Raw genomic sequence first — 21,963 nt, 5'->3', positions numbered from 1 at the left:
TACCCTCAAACTTGAAGACTGAAAATATGACTACATGAAGTAGCAATTATTAATGTTTTAAAATATATATTCACAGATGTCTTTTACTGCACCATAACTACACGATTGCTGGGCTAGCTTAGCTACCATTCATCTTGGATAATCTCTCAAGTATTTACTACATCAATTTTTTGTATAGACGGTCATTATTTTTGGATCAAACCAACACGTAGCCTAAATATTCATATTAAGTCTTTTAGACGATCAAGAGACTGGATGATCTTAATGCAAGAAAGAAAGAAAATATGATTTTTTATCATTTTTTAAATCATTTATCGTCTTTAATTGTCTTTGCATTACTTGTATTCTGTGGTAATCGCAGATGTAGACTGTTATGCCATGAAAGTGTTTATCGATCGCCCCAATCTCGACTGTTGAATAGTCGACTATGAAATACACATGCTTCCAATCATTATTCTATAATTTGACAACGTTCAAATCTTCGCTGATAGATTCTCTGTCCTCTGTCTCTCACATGAACTCAGTTACGACTTTGTAACCAACATTTGTGGGAACACAAATGAAGAAAAGTAGTATAGCACACTTCGTGGTTTTCTATTCAACATCCATCGAAAGTAGCTCGTATCCATATCTTTTCAACAAACGTTGCTGCCATTATTCTTGATGATCAAACAAAAAGCTTTGCTCTCCGGATCACTGTCGTTATTTCTCTTTGTCGTTTCCTCTCGCATGCTATAAAAAAATTCGAAGTTGGATCTTTTGCTTTCCACTCGTCCAATTTCCTTTCCAGTACTTCCTGGTCGTCGTTGCAAAATTTAGTTTTTGGCAGTTTTTATGGCGTTTTTGGATCTACACGCGTTTTTGTCCACGAAGTAATCTTCAAAAATCTAGATTATTCAATCGTATTTGTGTTGTCAGGATCGTATTTCAAAGAACACTTGTATATTTGTAAACCTTGCTTGCGGCCTAACTAACATTTCAAAGATTTTCAATGATTATCAACTATGATCTGACTGACTATGATCGTGATCCTGACTATGATCCACTGGATCCACTACACTGACCATAATGCATCGCAGACGCATCTTCTCTCTCCGGCGCACGGGATGTAATATAATGTTATGTTCCCCAATAAGCAATGGTGAACGTAGAAATATTATATAGACATTAGTTTAGTTTAAAAAAGAAATGAATAGAATTTGCAAACTCCAGACACATCAGGCAAACTTTAGTGAAGACGATCTCGTTATAAATCCAAAGGATTTTCAAAATACTTTAAAAGTTGGAGACATTTTGGAGATCTATCAAGATTTTGAAGATGGAACAAGCACAGGAAATCTATTGTTACAAATAACGAACCTGCAGACAGATTTTCAACAGAAAGAGACGATTAGTCTGAAGCATTGGATTGCAAGTCGTTTCAATTTTCGTACTTTGAGGGATGTCTATGTGAGGCAGGTTGAACCTACAGCTTATACTTTAGCCTTAGTTGAGCTTAAATTTAAAGATCAATACCTTGGTCAAAGTGATATGTGGAGATTTGGGAAAACTCTCATTCATTCTGCTGTTTATACATCAAAAAGAGTAAGTTTTGCTGAAGCTCGAGCCGAAGTTCATGAGATGTGGTCTCATGGTGATGTTGCAAAGAAGGTAGCGTGTGGCATAGTTGGAGATGATACGAGGGTAAGATTATTAAGTTTTTGATATATTGAAATGATTACATTTTAGTGTAAATTGAAAGATCTCTGTTTTTAAAGATTGTCTTTAGGTCTTCTTGTGCTTCAATCTTCATGTTTATTCAAATGAGTCAAGAAATGTGGGAATTTGATATGAATGGAGATCTTTATTTTGAGAAGACAGTCAATGGGTTTTTTGTTGAATTGTTTGAGAAATGGAAAGAAATGAAATGTACTCATTCATTGACAGTTGTCTATTTTGCTCGAATATTCTATGATAAGAGTATGCTGTGTAAGTAAAATATTTTGAATTGACATTTTTGATGGTGCTTTAAATGGCATATTTCTAGTTGAATTTGTTGCTCTTACACTAGGTAATGCATCAAAAGAGAAGCATTCTCAACTTTGTTGTGATTATATGGGTAGAATGTATGAAGATATCTACCATGTAATAGCTCAGGATGAAAGACTTGATGATTGGTCTTCAATTATTATCAAATTGAAAAAACATTTTATTCAATTTCCAAAAATGTTAAAAAAAGATGGTTTTCCTGAAAACTCTCTTGCACCAGCTTCTCAAGGAAATTTCCTTGAAGTTTTAAACTTGGGTGCTAATGGTGCGTTATTGTAAAAACCACACATTGCTTCCTTCATTTGATTTTCTATCCTCCCCCCCCCCATAATTTTTATGATGTATTGATAAAATGATCAATCCTTGTAGTATTTGAGAAGTCATATATTGACCAAAGTTTGGAAGTAACAGGTCAACAAATGGTAGTTATAACTGCGGGTGCAGGAATGTTTGAAGTTGATAGAGAGTTGGCAACACTGACGAAACAAAGAATTGTGGATAATGGTGGGTTATGTTATGCCAGTTTAATAAGATAATCATCTCTCATAAAACAGAGTGAAATATTTCCTTTGTTTGAAGCGTGTCGATGTTAAGATAAGAAGTTTTGTTGTAGGTATGTCTGCTGATTTAGTATGTATGGCAGAACAACCCTTGCATTCTGTGCCTTTGCTAAAATTTCATGGAAAGTTTGGTTCATCAACGTTGATTGGTGATGATTATGGCATACCTCATTGGATAAATCATAGTTTCTATTCATCAAAATCTCAATGCAATCAAAAGAAATGCTTTGTACCTCGTATAAAGGTCCCTGATATCATTCGTTGCCATCAAGGAATTGGAGAATATAAAAAGCATCACAATTGTAAGATAAAAAAATCTTCACGTCTAACTTATTTTGTAAGCCTTCTTTTGTGTCTCATCTTCATGAAACTTATTTTCTCCTTAATACATTTAACCTTCCTAAACGTAATCGTTTCTCAGCTTACCCAACTATTTGCGTACTTTTCACACAGCATATGAACTTATTTACAATGTTGTGTTTGTTTTACACAAAGGATTTTAAGTATGTGAAAGCTTTCTTGACGTTTAACACAGATTATGAATGTTTTTGCATTTACAGTTTCAAGTCACATTCATTCTGAGGAAATTCAAGCGAAAAAACTTCCCGATTTTGTTGACTACGATGCTTATGACACAGAAGTGTTTAAATGTGCTCAAACAAAACCTCGCCCACAGACTTTAACCCCAGGAAATAACCCTTGGAAACGTTTTGATGGTGGGTTTGAAGTAGATTTTACTAAGGTAGAGAAGTTCTTGAAGAAGGAAAAAATGGTGTCAAAGAGTGGCTCTATTGAAATCAATGGAAAGCGAGACAATGTTAGTGTGATTGGCAAATATCTTAGAAAAATCTCCTTTTATTTTATGTCGTTGATGTATTTTAAAGATCATTAGATAACGTCAATGTTATTTTGTTTTGTATTTTCAGAATTGCATTCACAAAGCACGAAGTTTAGGAGCGATAAACTCGTTTGATTGCATCAATTCATGTAAGTGTTACTCTATGCCTTCTGTCTGTAATCATATTAAGAAAATCCTCTAGAATCATAATGAAGATTTCCTCAGTATTAGCAACATGGATGGCTCAGATTAAGAGATAGATTGATGGAAAGGGGTCCTCGTAGCCTTCGCTAGATGGAATGGAGAAGAAGTGTGTACCACACCTGGCCTTCGTTAGATGGGGTGCAGTTAGGGTGTGCGCCATTCATAATCATTGCTAGATGAGGTGTGTACCACTTGTAGGCATGGCTTCATGAGGTGGAAGGGTGTGTACCACTCCTAGCTTTGGCTGGATGAGGTGGAAGGGTGTGTACCACTCCTAGCTAGAGCACTCCCACTTCCACCCCTATCCCTATCGTTACATCCTTAGATCTATGATTATCTTCTTAAATTCATCGCTATTCATGCATGTCCTTCATTATTTCTACATAGGTACTGTTCTCCCATAAAACATGTCTATATAAGAATATTCATTGCATAAAACATTCTTCATAAAAATATCCATTGTTTTCTCATAGAAATTCTTTTAACTTTTTCCAAAATTACATTGTATATAAAAGTTAAATTTATTTTACCTACAGCTGTTAATGATTACGCCAATGCTGATTTTTTATCTTCTCATTCACCTCCAATCGCTTCACAACGTGCTGTAGTCGGTAGTGCAGATGCGTCATACTTTTACCAAGACATCGGACGTCCACGAAGATCCCTAACTAATCCATTTCGTCCTAACTACCTTCCTTGTAAGATGACGTGTAACAGACATCGCTGGAGACACACCTTTCCCAAGGGACCAGGAGGTGAAATGAAACAAGAACATCATTACAAGATTTCTGATCACGTGGATGACGATAGTCTTCTCAAATCTTTGGTGTGTGAAACTTCTCTTGTTAAGAGAGGACCTGGGCGCTCATTTTGTGTTTTGTTGTTGTTTTAGGAGATTGAACAGGATTTAAGTGGATTGACTGCAGGTCTTGTAGACAAAGAAGATTCAGAAGTACCTAAGGAAGAAAGTGGAATCAAGAGAACAACGCTGACCTCACACTTGAGTCGTTCTGTAGGCTCAGCTTCCTTCAGACACAAGGCAATCAACATGCAAGGATTGGGTTGGGTTAAAAAACTCCATGCACCCTCTGAAGATGATTGGACAGCGGCAATGACAACTAGTGTTGACTGGAAGTCTCTCACTATTCCTGCGTGTCTACCAGTGACCACAGATTACAAACCAAAACAAAGTTTACTTGACAACCATTATAAAGTTTATACTTACGACTTATGTATTGACGAAGAATTGTAAGTTGAGGAGTTTTATTTGCGGCCAATCTACGTTATTGTTGTTTAAAATTGTAATGTCTTTTGTCACTTTTAGTACAGGAAATAGTGATGATAAAGGAGTTGTTATGAAACCAGACGATAAATTGAAAGAATTTATTTCGCAAAGAATAGCACAGGTCGGTTTTCGTTAGGTTTTACCAAGAATCTTTGAAATCATTTTCTCACGAAAACTTTTTTTAGGGTTTCCAGCTTGTATGCTCAAAAACCTCCCAAGAAAATGGTATGTTTTTCTCGCCTGTTGTGCAGCCACGTTTTGGCGTGATTCCACAAGGTGTCCCGGATAAAGAATATTTTTTTATGATGGGAAGAAATTTTCATAAATTAACTTACACTGTGTCGTCCGAACAAGTAAGTGGGTAGTATTATGATGTTATCTGCTTAACATGTTAATAATAAGGGAATTTAACCTTCAGGTATCATTTACCCGGTATCAACCAACCCACGTTATCAATGTTCCTCCGGTATTTTATTCGTATCGTTTGTGGTGTGAATTTACTCAACAACACGTCAAAATGAAAACAATATTTAACAATAATGACATCACGAATTATAACTGGAATTACATGGATCAATATATTGCACGTGATCCGGATTATTTAAACTTAATTGAGGTGTGTATTGATGAAAATGTTCTTTAATTTATCTTCATAATAACACTAAAGTGTATGTTTTGTTCCCAGTCTCTCAATTACTGGCGCATACGTCTTTTGTTACTACCTGTGCAACAGCTGAAATATTTGACTCGTGATGAAGAGGATAATAATGCCCTTCAATCAAAATACATTCAAGGATTTTTGAGGTTTTGGAGACATTAAATCGTATCCGTAGACCTGCTGCTGCCGAGAGTCAAAGTCCTACCAAATCACGACGACCAAGTACGCCAACTGTCACAAAAAGTCCGCTTTCAAGTGTTCGAACACATCGCCGTAATAGAAGTGGTGAAGGTAGTAAGGATCTTGAAACTCTGGATGAAAATGAAATAGCCTCCCTTGATGCGAATCAAAGTCCACGCCATCAGGACACTAATAAGTATAATTATGGCTCACAGATTGGCCATTACTTCATGTAGATTAAAAACAACAAATTTCTATTTACTATCAGTCAAAGTCATAGACGACGATCCTCAAGTAGCGAGAATGAAGACAACACTAACACATCTCTAGCAGATGTCATCAAACAATTGAAAAGGAAAAAGTAAGATGTATTTTATTAATTAATTATTAACACTGAATGATGTAAAATTTCACAAACATCACATTGAAGTAACGACGCTCTTTTAATTCAAGGTCTGGCTTAAACTTTCTAAATGAAATGCAAAGTCTACCTCGTTTGTCGTTCCTTGGAACAGATTTAACATCATGGTTAATTCGAACTCTCTCTTTTATTTCATCGCGCTCGGAAGCTGTATCTCTTGCACAGGTGATTTTATGTTAATTCGTGTTCATTGTTTTCAAATGATTTAATATCATCGTCTTCATTGAAATTTCTCTATAGAGAATGTTAGATGAAGGTTTTATTAAACATGCATCTGGCTTGAATAATCCATTTATTGATGGATTTTATTTTTATAAAATTGTGGAAAATGGCAAAAGGAAACAAGGCGAGTAAATTGAATGTTGTATTTAATCTATTAACGATCGTACCTTTTCCTTCAGTTTTTAAATATGGTTAAGATTATCGTTAGGATTTGTGCTAAGATTAGAGTTAGTTGCTAATATTTTGTCGATTTAATCTTTTATTGATAAAACACTTTAACCTTCATTTCATCCTCTAGAGGAGACTCGAGATCAATTTCAGAGAAAATGGTTTGAAGTTGAATTAAAAGAGCAAGGTTCTGAAATCTCACCCTTTCCTTTCGCCAATTTTAGTCACAATGACATATCACAAGGTAATTTATGTAGCTTGCATAAATATTTTGACCACTTGAATCACGTTCTTTTGACAGCAAGGACTAATAAAGATCAAATAATTGTCATTATTTAATGTCTGGAATGAACTTTTTTTGATAGTTTATATTGGACGATTGCTTCAAAACTGCATTAAAACCATTCAATATTGAGAAGATATATTTATGACAAATTATATTTATGATTTAACATTTTACGTTAGATAAAAGAAAGATTCCTGATCTGTACAAAGATTGTGAGTTGAATCTTGATAACAATTCTAGTGACCGTCCTGAATGGTGCAATGTAAGATACCATGGTATATACTGCCCAGATAATGCTTATGGTTTACAAGTTGGATGGTTAATATCAACTGGATCCGTTATTAATCAATTGGTACGGATGAATACTGATAACTTTTGAAAATTCATAGAAATATGAAAGAGTTAAAGTTGAGTCGTAGGATATCTGCGTCATCTGCCTTTCTGTTTCAAGCTTTTCTGTTTCAAGTACATTAATTTTTGTTATAGGTTCAAAGCTGGGCACGTAAAGCGACATCTTATGGATTTCAGTTGGTTCCAGTACCTACGTTTCTCATCGACAATCATCTAGCACGAAATGATCCTTTTACAAACGCTCACTACATTCCGTTGGACGTCACGTTGCTTAGCGGACACGAAGCATTTCAAAGTAAATATGGCATACTTCATGATAGTTATTGTGTGTGTGTATGTGAGAGAGATAGTTTCTATTACATAGTGCAAATTCCTTCTTGAGATATCATAGTTGGACTCAAAACATTGTACTCTAGGAGTTGAACTAAATGTGATGTGGAGCTCTTTTAAGTGTCAGCAATTAATGTCCTGAAAATGGTTTTTGATCAAATTTTGAGACTCGCACTACGCTCAAAACATGATATTTCTAGAAGGATTTGCATTGTATTAATGAAATCTACAGGATGCACATAGCATATTGTGCTCTCGAAGACGAAATGAAAGAATTTAGCGGCGTCTTGTAGGGATGAAGAGGTGCTTTTTCAGATTTCAGCATTGATTATCTTCAAAATTGATATTAAATTAAATTTTGGGATTGTGGGAGAGACTTTTAAATGCAAATGAACTGTATTTTCTCCATTTATGCTATACATTTCCAGATATATCAAAGAAGGAGTTTGATTTGAGGGTCTTAGTATTACAAGAAAAAATTTTAAGAAGGTCAGTTTTGGACAAGTTTTGATTATCACAGTGAATGACTACGCGTATCTTCAGTATGAACGTTTATGTACAGAAAGGTACAAGGTGTTTCTTTTGTGTGTGAATGTTTATGTGCAGAAAGGTACAATGTGTTTCTTTTGTGTGTGAACGTTTATGTACAGAAAGGTACAAGGTGTTTCTTTTGTGTGTGAATGTTTATGTACAGAAAGGTACAAGGTGTTTCTTTTGTGTGTGAATGTTTATGTACAGAAAGGTACAAGGTGTTTCTTTTGTGTGTGAACGTTTATGTGCAGAAAGGTACAAGGTTTTTCTTTTGTGTGTGAACGTTTATGTACAGAAAGGTACAAGGTGTTTCTTCTGTGTGTGAATGTTTATGTAAATAATGCTAGTCACAAATATTACATCCATTGGGACGTTTCCCTGTGTGTAGTCTTTTGTTCAATTTAAGATCCCCCCAAACCCATATATAAGTTCACATGGATGTGTGGTTCTTACCAGAACACAAGCGTTTACGACAAAGCAAGTCACACGATCTACGATGTGTTTTCTCTTGTAGGTTTGGGTTCTTAAAAGACTTTCCATATGGTTCAGGAATCTACGAAAATCATAGCAGAAACCGTAAGCCCCCATCTTCTTATCGCTATGTCCATTTTACTGGTACACTATTTATGACATTACTGGATAGTAAGCTACAACAATTTGTGATGGATGTCAAGGACAAAAGTGGCATGTATGGATATGTATGGAGACTCAATAATGTACTGACAAAACGTTGGAAATCCTCAGTAACAATAGATCATGAGACAATCTGCAAATTGGTCAAACATATAAAAGCATTTTGCGATAACAAGAACGGCAAGTTGGCAAAGTTTCTTAAGACATCCCTCCCTGCTGAAGATTAATAAATAGTTATGAAACAAGTATTTTAGAAGTAATGATTTATTTCGGGGCAATTGGTCTATTTAAAATTGTCACCAGAAATCGTATATCCCATTGAAATATTAGGTTTAGTCATTTGCTTATTCTTAAAAATTGCATTAAATGAAGTATTCTGGGTTGAAAACAGAAAAACGTGATGTTAGACAGAACCACAGAATATGTACGAAAGAACGAAAAACTTTTTTTTAGATCAAAGGTCACGAAATGGCGAAGAATCTAATGATTCGTCGTGTTTTTTCAAACAAATTTTTAAACTCCTCCTATAAGGCGTTTATATGTCGTGCATATTCAAAAGATAAAGGGTTTTGGAGTTCTTTTGTTGATGGAGCCTCGGACACTAGAAGCGACGCTCATTCAAAAATCTTGACGAATAACGTGTTGTATGAACTTCAATGTAAGTTTTTAAATTATTTTTATTATTTAAATTTATTTTCACTACTTTAAAACATTACTATTCTGTCGAGTTGTGTTTACCAATTTATTGCTTGAAACGTTGAAAAGATAATTAGAAACACATTTATGAAATCGTGGTTATCACCCCATGACTTCATCAAATTGTAAATTTTTCACCTACAATAATAACAAATGATCTGATTGCATCTGCTTATGGATTGTAGTTCATCATATAAAACCAGACAACATGGATGTTTATTCTGAATTGGTGTAAGTATATGATGATGTTTAGAATCATAGTGAAAGAGTTTGATTTGTACATTCACCATAAATCCACAGGTCGTCAGAACTGCCTCGGATTAGCAAAGATCCAGAATTCCCAGCAACTCTGCTTGGTAGCTGGACAACATTGTATGGACCATTAGACAATGCCGGTAGGTAGGATCAGGTGGCTTATCCTTAGTTTATTCAACAGTCTTCAAATGTTTTTATCCTTTAGTACATCTTTGGGTGTACAAAAGTGGCTTTGATGATGTGAATAAAGCCAATGATTATCTTCAAACAAATGAGGTAAAATAAATTGTTTATGATGCGTAGTTCTTGCTGTAATTCAAAGTTTTATTTGTCATTTTGTAGGAATTCAAATTATTTGAAAAAGAACAATCATCAATGCTTCACAAGAGATACAACCAACTGTTGTATGGATTTGATTTTTGGGGTGAACCTCGTTTACGTGAAACACAAAATGTCTATGAGTTGAGAACTTATCATTTGAAGGTATATTTTACAACATGAACTTTTCAAAAGTTCCTAGCATTTTTTACATCATGTCATGTTTGTTTTTGTGGGTGATAAGCCTGGAAGTCTGATTGAGTGGAGGAATAATTGGATTCAAGCCATTGTACATCGACAGAAAAATAATGAAGATGTTGCTGGATTTTTTACACAGATTGGAGAACTTTATGTTGTTCATCATTTATGGGGTAAGTATTCCAACACTTGTTTATTTTATAGTCTCTTTAACATTTTTATCATAATCATGTCATTAATATGGAAAGCCTACAGAAATCTAAAGGTTAGAAAGGAAACACGCGAGGCTGCCTGGGAAAACCCAAACTGGGCAGATTGTGTTGCAAATACAGGTAAGAATATTTTTCAATATCAACACACTGTGACATATAAAAATACAAAATTTCTTATTGTAGTTCCCCTGGTGAGACGAATGGAATCAAGAATTATGCTTCCAACTAAAATATCTCTTCTTACATGAAAGACAAATTCAAACTTCAAAGTATAATACCATATTATTATTCCAATCTATGTCTCAAAGAAAGAAAATTGATTCCAATATAAAAAAAGGCCTACAATATAAAAAAAGGCGGCTAATTTCTACAAATACCAGCTTGTATACACATGTGTGAAATATTGCACACATTTTGAAAAATAAAGTATAGAATTTATGATATTTCATTTCTTAATTATATTATGCCTTGAACAACACTATTTTATGTTCAAAAGATATGTACACAATGTTCCACATTAACACGTAAAACTTTGCAATTTTATGTGAAACATATTCATAGAACTACAAGGTAAATAAAGTCAATGAAATTTTGCAGAATTGCCAAATGAGGATAAACAGACACTTTTTGATGTGAATGGTACTCTACTTTGCACTCTTTGAAAAGTGACGTCAAATTTTTGTCAGACTAAACACATCAGTTATGACACAAAGACCAGGTTCTTCGTTATTGATGTTCTTTATGTCAAAGGCATCCTTGACAACTGGCGTTATTTCCCGAGACTGTGAACTTACTTTAAACAAGTCGTGTGTGACGTCTGACTTCATACTCTCATTCACTTCGTTATTGATGTTCTTTATGTGAAACTGGCATTATTTCCCGAGACTGTGAACTTACTTTAAACAAGTCTTGTGTGATGTCTGACTTCATACTCTTATTCACTTCGTTATTGACAGAGTAAACACGTTGTAGATGAGATAAAGAATTATTGGTTATAGTCTGGACAACAGGTGCATTAGATGATAAAATTTGCTTGGTTTGGTCTGATTGTGTTGAATATGAAAGTTTCAAGGAAGTTGTAGTGGTAATAACAGTTCCTTTATTTTCTATCAATGGGACAGCTGTAGTTTCTATTAATGACTCATCTTGGTACGAAGTCAAATCGATGACAGGAGGATTTGTTATACAACAAAATCCACGATTATGGTTTTGTCGACTGACTGAAACCTGCCTAAAAACTCTGTTTTTTGTTGAACTACTGAAGTTTTTCTTGGTTTTGTTGGACGAGTTATTTTTATAGGAAACACATCGTTCTTCTTTGAATCATGCAAGATGAACTTAGTATGTTCAGGTACGCATTTTTTGTCTTCATTCTTTAGTAATGCCTCGCATTTTTTCCACCATAGACAGATGATTCCACTATTGCTTCAGCTTTTTGTGGTTTGTAACAGACATAACACTGTTTACAGTATCCTTAACAGAACAATTAGACGCCTGTGAAGGTACTGATGTATTGTTTGAACTGGTGATGTTAACATTTGACATTTGGTTGAATGTAAACGTTTGAGTACTAGGAAAATATTTGGCAATTTTCAAACGGGAATTATTGCTCATCTTCTTTGCAAGTGACAATTTATTTAAAAATGAAAATCCTTCGTTGGACTTAGGAACTTTAAATGTTGTCGCTTTACTATCAACAAGTAAAGTTATATTAATGTATTCTTTTTTAACATCAGCATTACAGTTGCTTGCATTATGAGAAACAGCTGATAATGATAACTCTTCATTGGATGTTATCACAGGATTTTGCAGGCTTTCAATATCGCCGAAATTATGAGCCGTTACATTTCCATAATTTATAGCATTTGAAGGACTTCGTGAATCGATAAGACTAGATTTAGCTGTGTTTTTGTCAACCACACTATTTGGTAAACTTTGCGAAGTTTTCATTTCCTCTTGCGCATTAATTTCAAATTTATTTTTTGGTAACAATAGTTTTTCCGAAGTTTTAACACATAGAACCGCGTTAACCTCATTAGTAATTGTAGGTCTTGACATTTCATGCTCACATGTTTTGCTCGTCTGCAGCAGTTTGGATAGGCTCTCCTGCTTTGATAAAATCTTTTCAGGTACAACAAACTGTTGGCCAGCGAGTTCTTCCCATCTTTTACGTTTAATCTGATTTTCAGACTTTAACAAAATCAGTTTCTCTAAGAGTGCACTGCTGTCACTTTCAAGCTGATTAATCTGCTTTAGTGCATTTTGTAAAATCCATATCTTGCTAGCTCTTGTTTTTGACAACAAAAGAGTTTCTGCAAGATTGCAGTATAAGCCTTGTAATTCATCACGGCGCTTTTGTTCAAGAACACGATGAGTTTCGCTGCATCTTGAGATTTCCTCTTTAACAACAGTGTCAGTCAACTTCAAATCATCATTACAAAGGTTTGGTTCACAAGACAATACCGAAATAATTCGATAAGGAAATCGTTTAGCAAACTCTTGGTGAATTTGTATATCGGTTGACGTTGTTTGAATAGAGACATTCATTTTGTTTGATAATTTGCTTTCATCAACTTTTATCACACCTGGAGTATGTATTTGACACTTTAAAGAGTATGAAACATTAAAACAAGGAAATTTTCCATGCTGGTTTTTAACTCTTTTTGCTCCAACAATCTTGCATGGGTATGAAAAACATGTACTACAAGGCTTCTTTACCTTCTTTATATTTTCATCAACAGATATGACACATTTGTAATCATGTGTGCTTTTATTCTCATGTATAAATTTTGAGGAAGTTTCAATGTCAACACTACAAACATCCAGATCAATATCATCATCTTCATCATCAAAGCTTGACACATCAATTTCTTCCTTTTGAAGGTTCATTTTCTTGAACGATGTACTAGATTTCTCAAGATTATGTGTCTCTGATTCTAAAGAAGCATTCGACACACAGGACCTAGTTGATGATTCTTTATTCAATTCATTGATATTTCTCAAACTACGAATATTTATATTTTTCAAACGACATAGGGCAGACTTCGTCAACGGAGATGAATCCTTGATCACAGCACTTTCATCAACTTGAGATTCCAACTTTGAAGGGTTATCTGATACCTTATTTACGCCTACTAAAGGTTTTTGAATATCTTTTTTAATAAACAAACTAGTTACTTTTTTGCTCGACTTACTTTTAATCGTTGTATTTGACTTTTGTTTGTTGCACCTGGATGAACAGCTAGCTCTGCTTTTGTCATAATCAACAAAATCATTTAAAGCATAAGCAGAGATAAAAGTAAATCCTTCAAGTTTGTCTACAGAAATTCTTTTGTAATCTTTGCGAGGTCGTTTTTTCCCTCCACTTTCCAAACTGGTCAAGGTGCTTAAGCCAAATTCAAGATAAGACCGTTTGGCATCACGTTTTTGCGGCCAAGTGCAACTTAATTTATCACTGTGCCCAAATGGAAGTAATTCCATTTCGTTCTTTTCTGCAATGTGACTTGAATCAGCAATTGACTTAAGGTGCGACAAATTCTCATTCGCCATTTTGTTTTCGTTCAAACTAGTTCAAAGCAGTGTAACGGATTTTACAAGCCTGATAAAGCATATTTTGAGTGCGAAAACACGGCATTATTCCTAACAATATTTTTGACGCAATATTTGGATCGCAGAAGATCCGTTTTCAATGATTTTACCATTAACAAAACGCTTGTTTCATCGTTTCTGTTTTAAAATTTTCACCACGTGCTAACGTAATTTTTTTCTGCGACAATTCCAAACATATCGTTAAATATATCTTAAAACTCTCGCCTCAGAAATTGCACGGATTAAAAAAACTGTATTTGACAATATTCTCGTCTCGTTGACAAGAATTTTACAATTCTTCGCTGATAATTTTACAAAATTAAAATTTTATTTACGCAATGTCCAGTGTACAAACTGGTTGGTGTTCTTTTGTGCAAAAAAATTGATATTCAATATTACGATGAATACCCCAGTGGGCGTCGCTAAAAATTACGGGTAAAAAATTTCCACAAAGCAAGTTCTGCAGCACGTGTTGAGCAAGTCTAGCCCAGAGCCAAAGCCAATGGTCTTGGCAATGCTACTATTCATGTGGTATTTAGATAGTAAATAATTACGATCAATAAACTATAAAAAGAAGCGTATTGCTCTTTTCACAAGCTGTAGTTATATCGACGCAGGAATGGATTTAATAGACTCTGCGGAAGAGGACTTTTCCAGACGGTCAATGATATATGTAAGTTTGTAATCATCATTTGTGAATGGCCCTGATCTGTCTCCTCAACTCTCCAAACTTTATAAAAAAATCTACTTAGAACACAATTCATCGTCCAAATGTGATCCTCAAAGATGGTTTCGAACCAAGCCATCTTCTTGGACAAGGCATAGATATAGAAATAAAGGAAAACTATAGAGAAGATTCAGAGGACGGTACTACTTACCTTGCTATTCACGGACGGAGACTCCCTTCAAAAAAGTGACACAATAGAAATCATCTCATTGTTTGTATACATATGATTTCCTTGTGTGTAATCACCACATTTAACAAAGCTTCATGAACAATGATTCTATAATGTCACTTTGGTGGGATACCCTGTATTTACTGATTTTTTTTTCTCAATCTTCTTATCAAGAAGAAGATGAAAGTGCAAAATTTTTTGATGGTGAAGAGATGTTGTCAGTTGTTGATTATGAATGCATTGATGGTACATCGAGTTCAAATACCAACTCAGATAAAGTATGTAAGATATAATTTTATAGTATAGTTAACAATAAATGTTGTCAAATGACATTGATGTAATTTATTATGAACTTTATAGTCGCCTTTTGAACTTATCAAAGAGAAAATGACAAAAATTACCAATGACGATGGAGTATGGAAAATGTTAGTCAAAAATGGAACTGGTCCAATGGTCCCAGATGGTGCAATTTGTCGTTTGCACTACAGCGGTTATTTGGAGTACAGAGATGAACCATTTGACTCTACACGTCTTAGAAACAAACAAGATCAATTGAAGCTAGGAATGGGAGGTTAAGAGTTTTCAGAATTGAATGATTACTATGGTTTCCTAGTTTATTGCTTATGTTTAACTTCTGATGTGTAAATGATTTTATTTAATGTTTTCGTCTTTAATATAAGACAACTTCAGACTAAGTAATTTGCTAAAAGTTTTGGGCTTTCAATTTAAAAATTCCAACCAAATCTTTTTCTAAAACTTACAAGAAAGTTTGTATTACATAGAGTCACTTAGAGGATTTGATGTTGCTGTGGCAACAATGAAGAAGGGAGAGATTTCGAAGTTCTTATTTTCTCCATCTTATGCCTACAAAAAAATGGGCTGCCCTCCCAGGGTACCACCTGATGCTACAGGTTGGTGATCATGTGATTGGCTACATATAACAGTCTAGTTGTTGGTAATGTTATCAGTTATGACAGTTGTTGTTGCTCTTGTATTTAACGATGAAAGTAAAAGCTATTTTATGTAGAAAGATTTTGTTTCCTATTTAGTTCTTTTTCAAATTGAGCTTGTGAGTTTTATTGATCAAGGAGCTTCTGATGAATTCTCAGAATTTTCAATGGTATTTTTGTTTTCAACATTGACACATTGTGCCTACATTTTGTTTATTGAAAGCTATTGAATTTAAGGATGAACAGAAAAAGGCCACATTTGAAAATATTTATGAAGTTGCACAATCTTTTAGACAGGTAGTAACGTATTTATGTGACAATTATTCCACTGTATGTTTGATAATGTTACGTTAAAATTTTAGAGTGGCAATGATTTGTTTAAAAGAAATGAATTTTACACAGCTGTTAAAAAATATGATAAAGTAAGTCCATATTTTTGCCCGGTTGTTTGTTAATGAAGGAATTGTCATCTCGTTTTGTTTTTGTAGGGCATCCGTATACTGGAAGGTAGTCGACTACGCAATTCTTCAGAAGAAAAACAAATGAATGATTTATTGCTTTTGCTGTTCATGAATGCTGCATTATGTTCGTTGAAACTTGGTCAAGGAAATCGTACAAAGAAATATTGTCGTAAAGTGTGTGGAAATTAATTTTAATTGTCTGCATTTCTATATTTATGTGCCGACTTTTTGTTTTAAGGCTTTAGAGTTTGATCCAAAGAATATCAAGGCAATGTTTCGGCTAGCTCAGGGTTATCAAAAGGAAGGAGAGTTTGAAAAAGCTCGGGAATGGTTCTTACGTTCACAGAAACAGGAACCTAACAATTCAGAAATACGAGCAGCTCTCCAAAAATTAGACCAGTACGTTTTATCGATAAAAAAGATTCCCTTGAAAATCGTAGTCCTTCATTTATTGGAAAACATTCACGCATTTTTAGGGACGTTAAACGTTGGAGACTAAGCGAGAAAAAAATGTGTCAAAAAATGTTTGTGAAAAAGGGTCAAGATTCGTCAGGTGTGTGTTTGAAGTACTTCTTTGTTAAAATGTAAATGATGATATAGCAATTTAAAGTATGTACGAACGTAGATGAATTAACTAAGTGATTCTTATGTGTTGTAAAGACTTTCTTCTCGTTCAGTTGATGAAACAGTCACAAAAAAAACAGAAGATCGAAATTTAAGTGATATAAACGAAGAAGTTAAAGCCTTTATGTTACAACGTTTAAAGTAAGTTAACGGAGTGGATATGACGATGAATGATGTGGTACAGATTTTGAATTATCTTTTGTGTGTAGAGGTTTTAACAATGATGAAAATCAAAGGGAATTGGTATTTCCACCATCTTTGACTGTAAATGAAGTAAATTTTCTTGTTGAAGAGGCAAAAGCAATGGATTTAAAATGCATTACACCCACAAAAAAGGTGAAACATCGGATGAGCGTGAAACTCTTCCTTGTATTGTTTCATTCAAACTTTTTCTTCTTTCTTATTTATTCTTCATTTCTTTATTTTTCTCACTAGATGAATCATCTAAAGATTGAAAAACTGGAATGAATTAAAAGAAATCTAATATGTGAAGACTCTTGTTTTTTTTTTGTGTTTACTTTCTTATCATACTTCATAATTAAAAAACATTCATCAAAAAAGGAAAAGGAAGATGCTCGGCCATGATTTTCACAGAAGATATTGTCTTATGAACTTTATCAAATGTATATAATAGTTGTCTTTTTGGTTAACAATGTGACTGAGTTGACTCCTTCTTCACATTTACATTTACTTCTCTTAAATCATACGTAAAATGTGTGTTATGTATCGTCAGAAATTTCTAATGATCTAATCACGTCTTGTACACGTGATATATAATGTTGCCCCATTGTGTTGCCCATGGCACTACCTGAGTACGCCTCCAAAGTATTGATGGCGCCTCTCGGTCTTCAATGGTTCATAATTTAAAATTATTTTATTCTTTTTGAAATTTTATACTATTATTTCAAGTATTTATATTTCAAAATATATTTTCCAAGAAACCATGGTAAGTTCTTCAATACAATTTAATTTGCTGCTGTAAGCTTAGTGGGGTCATATTTCAAATTACGTACTTTTCTTCAACGCAGACAAGTTATACAGACAAAGGACCTAAGGTAGTCAAACTCAACACTTTGTACAGTTTTTTCTTTCGTTTTTGCCACTATATTGTTCATTTTCAGCCCAATACGGGGAAATACCTTGCATTTGATCATGTTAAATTTTGGGTTGGAAATGCCAAACAGGTTGTATCTGTATTTGCACATACAGTATAAATTGAATATTTCTAAAATGAATTGTGTTTAATGATAGTCTGCATCATATTACTGCACTCGCTGGGGATTTGAGACTATTGGTTATAAAGGACTGGAAACTGGCTCTAGGAAGATTGTGTCTTATGCATTGAAACTTGATAAGGTTAGACTGGTTTAAATATTTTATAATGATAGTAAAAGAAAAATTGTATGGAAATCTATTTTCTATTCCTAAATTACTGTATTCCTTGATAAAATATTCACATGAAGAAGCACAAACTTTGCTATTCCTTATTTCTCAAATTTATGATTTAGGTGATGTTTGTTTTAGAATCACCACTAAATCCATCTGGGCACATTTCTGAAGGTACGAGAACAAAAATAGTTTGAATTGTACAAAATTTCTGAATTGAAGAAATAATCATCATTTTTAGAAATGGGTGCCCATCTCTCTAAACATGGTGATGGTGTCAAAGATATTGCATTTAATGTAGAGGATTGTATCAGTGTTTTTAAGGTTATGCTTCATTACTGGGTGATTTATTGTTTGAAGATGATCTTGTTCCAATCTTAATTTCATTAGGCAGCTGTGAATCGTGGAGCTAAGATTATCAAGGAACCATGGGAAGAGTGTGATAAAAATGGAAAAGTCATTTTTGCTTCCATACAAACTGTAAAAACATTGCATTTATCATATATACTTCATTCTAAATTATTTTCAACATCTCAAAATTCTTTTTCAGTATGGGGACGTTTGCCATACATTTGTTGAAAGAAAGAATTATAATGGTAACTTTTTGCCAGGTTTTGTGAAACCAACATTTAACGATCCACTTACTGCTATATTGTAAGTAAATAATCAATCATCAATAATCAAGTATAGTATAAAATGTAATGTTATTATTTTTTATTCATTAGACCTCCTATAGGAATCAATTTCATTGACCATATTGTTGGCAATGTTCCTGATAGAGAAATGATCCCTGTTACTGAATGGTATGTGTAAAGAAAATCATTTTTGTCTTAGCTAGAAACATCATGTAGTAAAGGGAGCAATATTTATTTTCTTTTTTAAGGTATGTTAAGACCCTGCAATTTCATCGATTTTGGTCAGTTGATGACTCACAGGTAGTATTTGTCTGTACTTCATTTAAAATGGGTGAAATCTTGTTGAAGGTTTTTTTCTATGTTTTTAATTTAAGATTCACACAGGATATAGTGCTCTTCGCTCTATAGTTATGGCAAACTACGAGGAATCAATAAAGATGCCAATCAACGAGCCTGCCAATGGGAAGAAGAAAAGTCAAATACAAGAATATGTGGATTATTATGGATCTGCAGGAGTACAACACATAGCACTTAATACCAGTGATATTCTAAAACTGTAAGTGTGTATTGGTTTTTTATGTATTTTGAAATTTTTATTTGAGTTTATGAGTTATAAGACTATGTAAAAATTTAGGAAATTCACCCTGTACCGTTAGATCCTACATTTCATCTACCTTTCTTCTTTCCACATAGTTCATCACATGCCTTTGACACCAATTTTAAAACATTTTCAAGACAATGCTTTCTGTTTTTTCTACTTTTTCTTTGAGTCCTTTAAAGTATTTGAATTGCAGGGGGAGTGGGGAGGGTTTGACAGTGGGGCTATGGTCTCCCACATTTTTCAACCCACCCATTATCCATGTTCACCCTCCACTGTCCACCATTCCCTCCCATTGTCCACCCATTGTCCTCCCACTGTCTATCCACTGTCCTCCCACTGTCCATCCACTGTCCACCCAATGTCCACCTACTGTCCACTCACTGTTCACCCACTGTCCTCCCATTGTCCATCCACTGTCCTCCTACTGTCCATCCAGTGTCCACCTACTGTCCACTCACTGTTCACCCACTGTCCTCCCATTGTCCATCCATTGTCCTCCTACTGTCCATCCACTGTCCACCTACTTCCACCCATTAATTACATCTCTCACTGTCCATGTTGAAGCTAACCTTGGAATGGCTGTCATATCTCACAAATATTTCATACTTCCTATTCATAAGAGTACAAAATCAATCTTCCACTTTTATTTTCTCTTTTTCAATCCTTAATCTGTTTTCCAATGTTCATAAGTATCATAATTCACTGTAGCATTGTTAAGGTCCCACCATACTTCATAAATTATCAGAATGTTTTTTCTTCACCAAACTAACGTAACCCACTTAAAATTTTTACCACTTTCTTCTCCGAGCGCTGCGCATTGGCAAAGTCAATGCGAATTTGCTTGTATGAAAGTTTTTCGTCAAAATTATTCATTTCTTTGGAATATTAATTTCTTTCGTCCATTCCAGTGAATGGACACTTAATATTTGCATTGTAGGAATAAAAAAAACTAGTTGGTATTGCCAATACACTGCCGTCATTACTCCATAACTTTTCTTTTACACCTCCTTTGTCTTTTTTTTGTAGTTTATTTTTCACCAAAACTCCTATACATGATCACAACGTTAATATTCCTCTCCATTTTACTTGCTGTGGACAAAATATATCCATCTTTATCTTCCTGGTCTTCTCGCGCACATTTTCTTTCGCTCTTACTTTCCTTATTTAAAATCTTGTATGGTCGGTAAGACTGGCAGTTTTGTCAGGTTTTAACTGTGTTCATGAAGATTTTAATGCAGCACAGCCATTCTTAAAGCACGTGTGGCGACATGTCAAAGTTTTTCCGACGTATTCTTATGTCTAAATTGAAATTTTAGATAAGTGATCTCAAAACACGTGGAATGGAGTTTCTTACAATTCCAAAGTCTTATTACGTGATGCTAAAGGAACGACTTAAATCTTCACAAACAAAAATCATGGAAGATATGGAAAAAATTGAGAAACTGAATATTCTGATAGATTTTGATGAAAATGGCTATCTTCTGCAGATATTTAGTAAACCTGTTCAAGACAGGCCCACCTTATTTCTCGAGGTCATACAAAGACATAACCATCAGGTAAACAACATTTTTTCTGACACTTGGAATGTTTTTGTGTTGTAGAAATATTCGTTTATAAAATTTGTTGTGTATATAATTTATACCATTATTAATCATCGTTATTTAGGGATTTGGTGCTGGCAATTTTAAAAGTCTATTTGAAGCTATTGAGAAAGACCAAGACGAAAGAGGGAATTTAAATTGACCTTAATATACTAAAATTTTTATTGACGTACTCAATTATTTGGAGATGAACTCTGCTACCAAAATTAACTGAGTAATTTACATGTTGTGCTTGTGCAAGGATTTTGCAAGAAAAAATATTATCAAAGTATATTTTCGAAAAAAAACTCAGTTGGGACAAACAAGGTTGGGATGTGATCCACGTTTAGTTTAAAGAAACCCAAGTGCAGGTTAATAAAGGTCAAATATCTTCAATTTATTTGCTGCATCAATATCCTTTATAATCAATTTAAAGTATTTACATATATTGCAACATTCATCGACTGTTTCTAAAGAAGCTTGTTTTTTTGTTATTTCTGCTTTCGATTCAACTGCAATTCAATTTTCTCATATTGCATTTTTAAGGTGAGTTTTTTTCTGTGTGCAATATTGACAGTACGTACTTTAAAACAAACATAATCATTGGATGATAATTTTATCGCTCATTAAAAATTTGGTATGAAAGAATTTCTTATTTAGGGGAAAATGACACGTGTTTACATGTAAAAGGCGTTGTCACTCGGGAATGTTGTAAAAGAAGAACCTTGTTTAACTGCTATAAAAACTGCATACATTTATAGATGTTGATATTTTAAACTCATGAACATGCACACATCTTATGGGAAAAATACGGCAGTTATTGATCATCTCCCTATTTGATCTTCTTACCTAACCGCTGTGATCTTGG

General features: G+C 34.0%; 4 protein-coding genes across 5 annotated transcripts; all 4 read left to right on the top strand.

Moving 5' to 3' along the window:
- The first annotated feature begins 816 nt into the window (after window positions 1-816).
- LOC124435322 (GATOR complex protein DEPDC5-like) lies at window positions 817-9,083 on the top strand. The gene is made up of 21 exons (XM_046985258.1): window positions 817-1,683; window positions 1,758-1,968; window positions 2,051-2,293; window positions 2,398-2,532; window positions 2,642-2,890; window positions 3,149-3,405; window positions 3,515-3,575; window positions 4,167-4,456; window positions 4,523-4,878; window positions 4,955-5,036; window positions 5,101-5,268; window positions 5,334-5,531; window positions 5,601-5,722; window positions 6,022-6,114; window positions 6,207-6,339; window positions 6,415-6,520; window positions 6,695-6,808; window positions 7,030-7,202; window positions 7,337-7,496; window positions 7,960-8,020; window positions 8,577-9,083. Exons 1-21 carry the CDS (start codon window positions 1,189-1,191, stop codon window positions 8,920-8,922), a joined length of 4,053 nt encoding a protein of 1,350 aa, XP_046841214.1. The 5' UTR covers window positions 817-1,188; the 3' UTR covers window positions 8,923-9,083.
- Window positions 9,084-9,163: 80 nt separating this feature from the next.
- On the top strand, window positions 9,164-10,622 carry LOC124435321 (protein NipSnap homolog 1-like). Its single transcript, XM_046985257.1, has 6 exons — window positions 9,164-9,353; window positions 9,852-9,922; window positions 9,989-10,129; window positions 10,209-10,335; window positions 10,411-10,494; window positions 10,558-10,622. The coding sequence occupies exons 1-6, from the start codon at window positions 9,164-9,166 to the stop codon at window positions 10,620-10,622; spliced, it is 678 nt and encodes a 225-aa protein (XP_046841213.1).
- A 3,808-nt stretch (window positions 10,623-14,430) lies between these two features.
- LOC124434514 (inactive peptidyl-prolyl cis-trans isomerase FKBP6-like) lies at window positions 14,431-17,571 on the top strand. Of its 2 annotated transcripts, none has more exons than XM_046984404.1 (14): window positions 14,431-14,635; window positions 14,715-14,829; window positions 15,036-15,136; window positions 15,219-15,429; window positions 15,641-15,769; window positions 15,908-15,978; window positions 16,046-16,105; window positions 16,171-16,230; window positions 16,297-16,443; window positions 16,508-16,668; window positions 16,746-16,822; window positions 16,947-17,034; window positions 17,103-17,229; window positions 17,329-17,571. In XM_046984404.1, the coding sequence occupies exons 1-14, from the start codon at window positions 14,582-14,584 to the stop codon at window positions 17,359-17,361; spliced, it is 1,434 nt and encodes a 477-aa protein (XP_046840360.1). In that variant the 5' UTR covers window positions 14,431-14,581; the 3' UTR covers window positions 17,362-17,571. The 2 variants fall into 2 exon arrangements, with proteins under 2 accessions (XP_046840360.1, XP_046840359.1); XM_046984403.1 differs by having other exon boundaries at window positions 15,033-15,136.
- A 92-nt stretch (window positions 17,572-17,663) lies between these two features.
- Window positions 17,664-21,495, top strand: LOC124434516 (4-hydroxyphenylpyruvate dioxygenase-like). Its single transcript, XM_046984405.1, is given in 13 exon segments — window positions 17,664-17,839; window positions 17,922-17,948; window positions 18,015-18,077; window positions 18,145-18,249; window positions 18,402-18,453; window positions 18,521-18,603; window positions 18,670-18,759; window positions 18,830-18,933; window positions 19,005-19,082; window positions 19,163-19,214; window positions 19,289-19,476; window positions 20,837-21,071; window positions 21,181-21,495. Coding segments are annotated over 13 exon segments (1,158 nt in total). The 5' UTR covers window positions 17,664-17,836; the 3' UTR covers window positions 21,259-21,495.
- The last annotated feature ends 468 nt before the right edge of the window (window positions 21,496-21,963 follow it).

This window comes from Xenia sp. Carnegie-2017, unplaced genomic scaffold (genome assembly GCF_021976095.1).
Source record: "Xenia sp. Carnegie-2017 unplaced genomic scaffold, XeniaSp_v1 HiC_scaffold_14, whole genome shotgun sequence".
Classification (NCBI taxonomy): Eukaryota; Metazoa; Cnidaria; class Anthozoa; order Malacalcyonacea; family Xeniidae; genus Xenia; species Xenia sp. Carnegie-2017.
Note: the sequence above shows the minus strand (reverse complement) of the source record. Positions and strands in the feature narration are given on the sequence as shown.

Excerpts from the sequence above, each read along its gene's own strand:
- LOC124435322 (XM_046985258.1), top strand. The coding sequence starts at position 1,189 with ATGAATAGAATTTGCAAACTCCAGACACATCAGGCAAACTTTAGTGAA. Across the intron at positions 2,294-2,397 it reads TTTAAACTTGGGTGCTAATG|TATTTGAGAAGTCATATATT; the intron begins GTGCGTTATTGT and ends CAATCCTTGTAG. Across the intron at positions 6,521-6,694 it reads AAATGGCAAAAGGAAACAAG|AGGAGACTCGAGATCAATTT; the intron begins GCGAGTAAATTG and ends TTCATCCTCTAG.
- LOC124435321 (XM_046985257.1), top strand. The coding sequence starts at position 9,164 with ATGGCGAAGAATCTAATGATTCGTCGTGTTTTTTCAAACAAATTTTTA. Across the intron at positions 9,923-9,988 it reads ATTATCTTCAAACAAATGAG|GAATTCAAATTATTTGAAAA; the intron begins GTAAAATAAATT and ends GTCATTTTGTAG. Across the intron at positions 10,130-10,208 it reads TGAGAACTTATCATTTGAAG|CCTGGAAGTCTGATTGAGTG; the intron begins GTATATTTTACA and ends GTGGGTGATAAG.
- LOC124434514 (XM_046984403.1), top strand. The coding sequence starts at position 14,582 with ATGGATTTAATAGACTCTGCGGAAGAGGACTTTTCCAGACGGTCAATG. Across the intron at positions 14,830-15,032 it reads TAGAGAAGATTCAGAGGACG|AAGAAGATGAAAGTGCAAAA; the intron begins GTACTACTTACC and ends CTTCTTATCAAG. Across the intron at positions 16,823-16,946 it reads AAAGGGTCAAGATTCGTCAG|TTGATGAAACAGTCACAAAA; the intron begins GTGTGTGTTTGA and ends CTTCTCGTTCAG.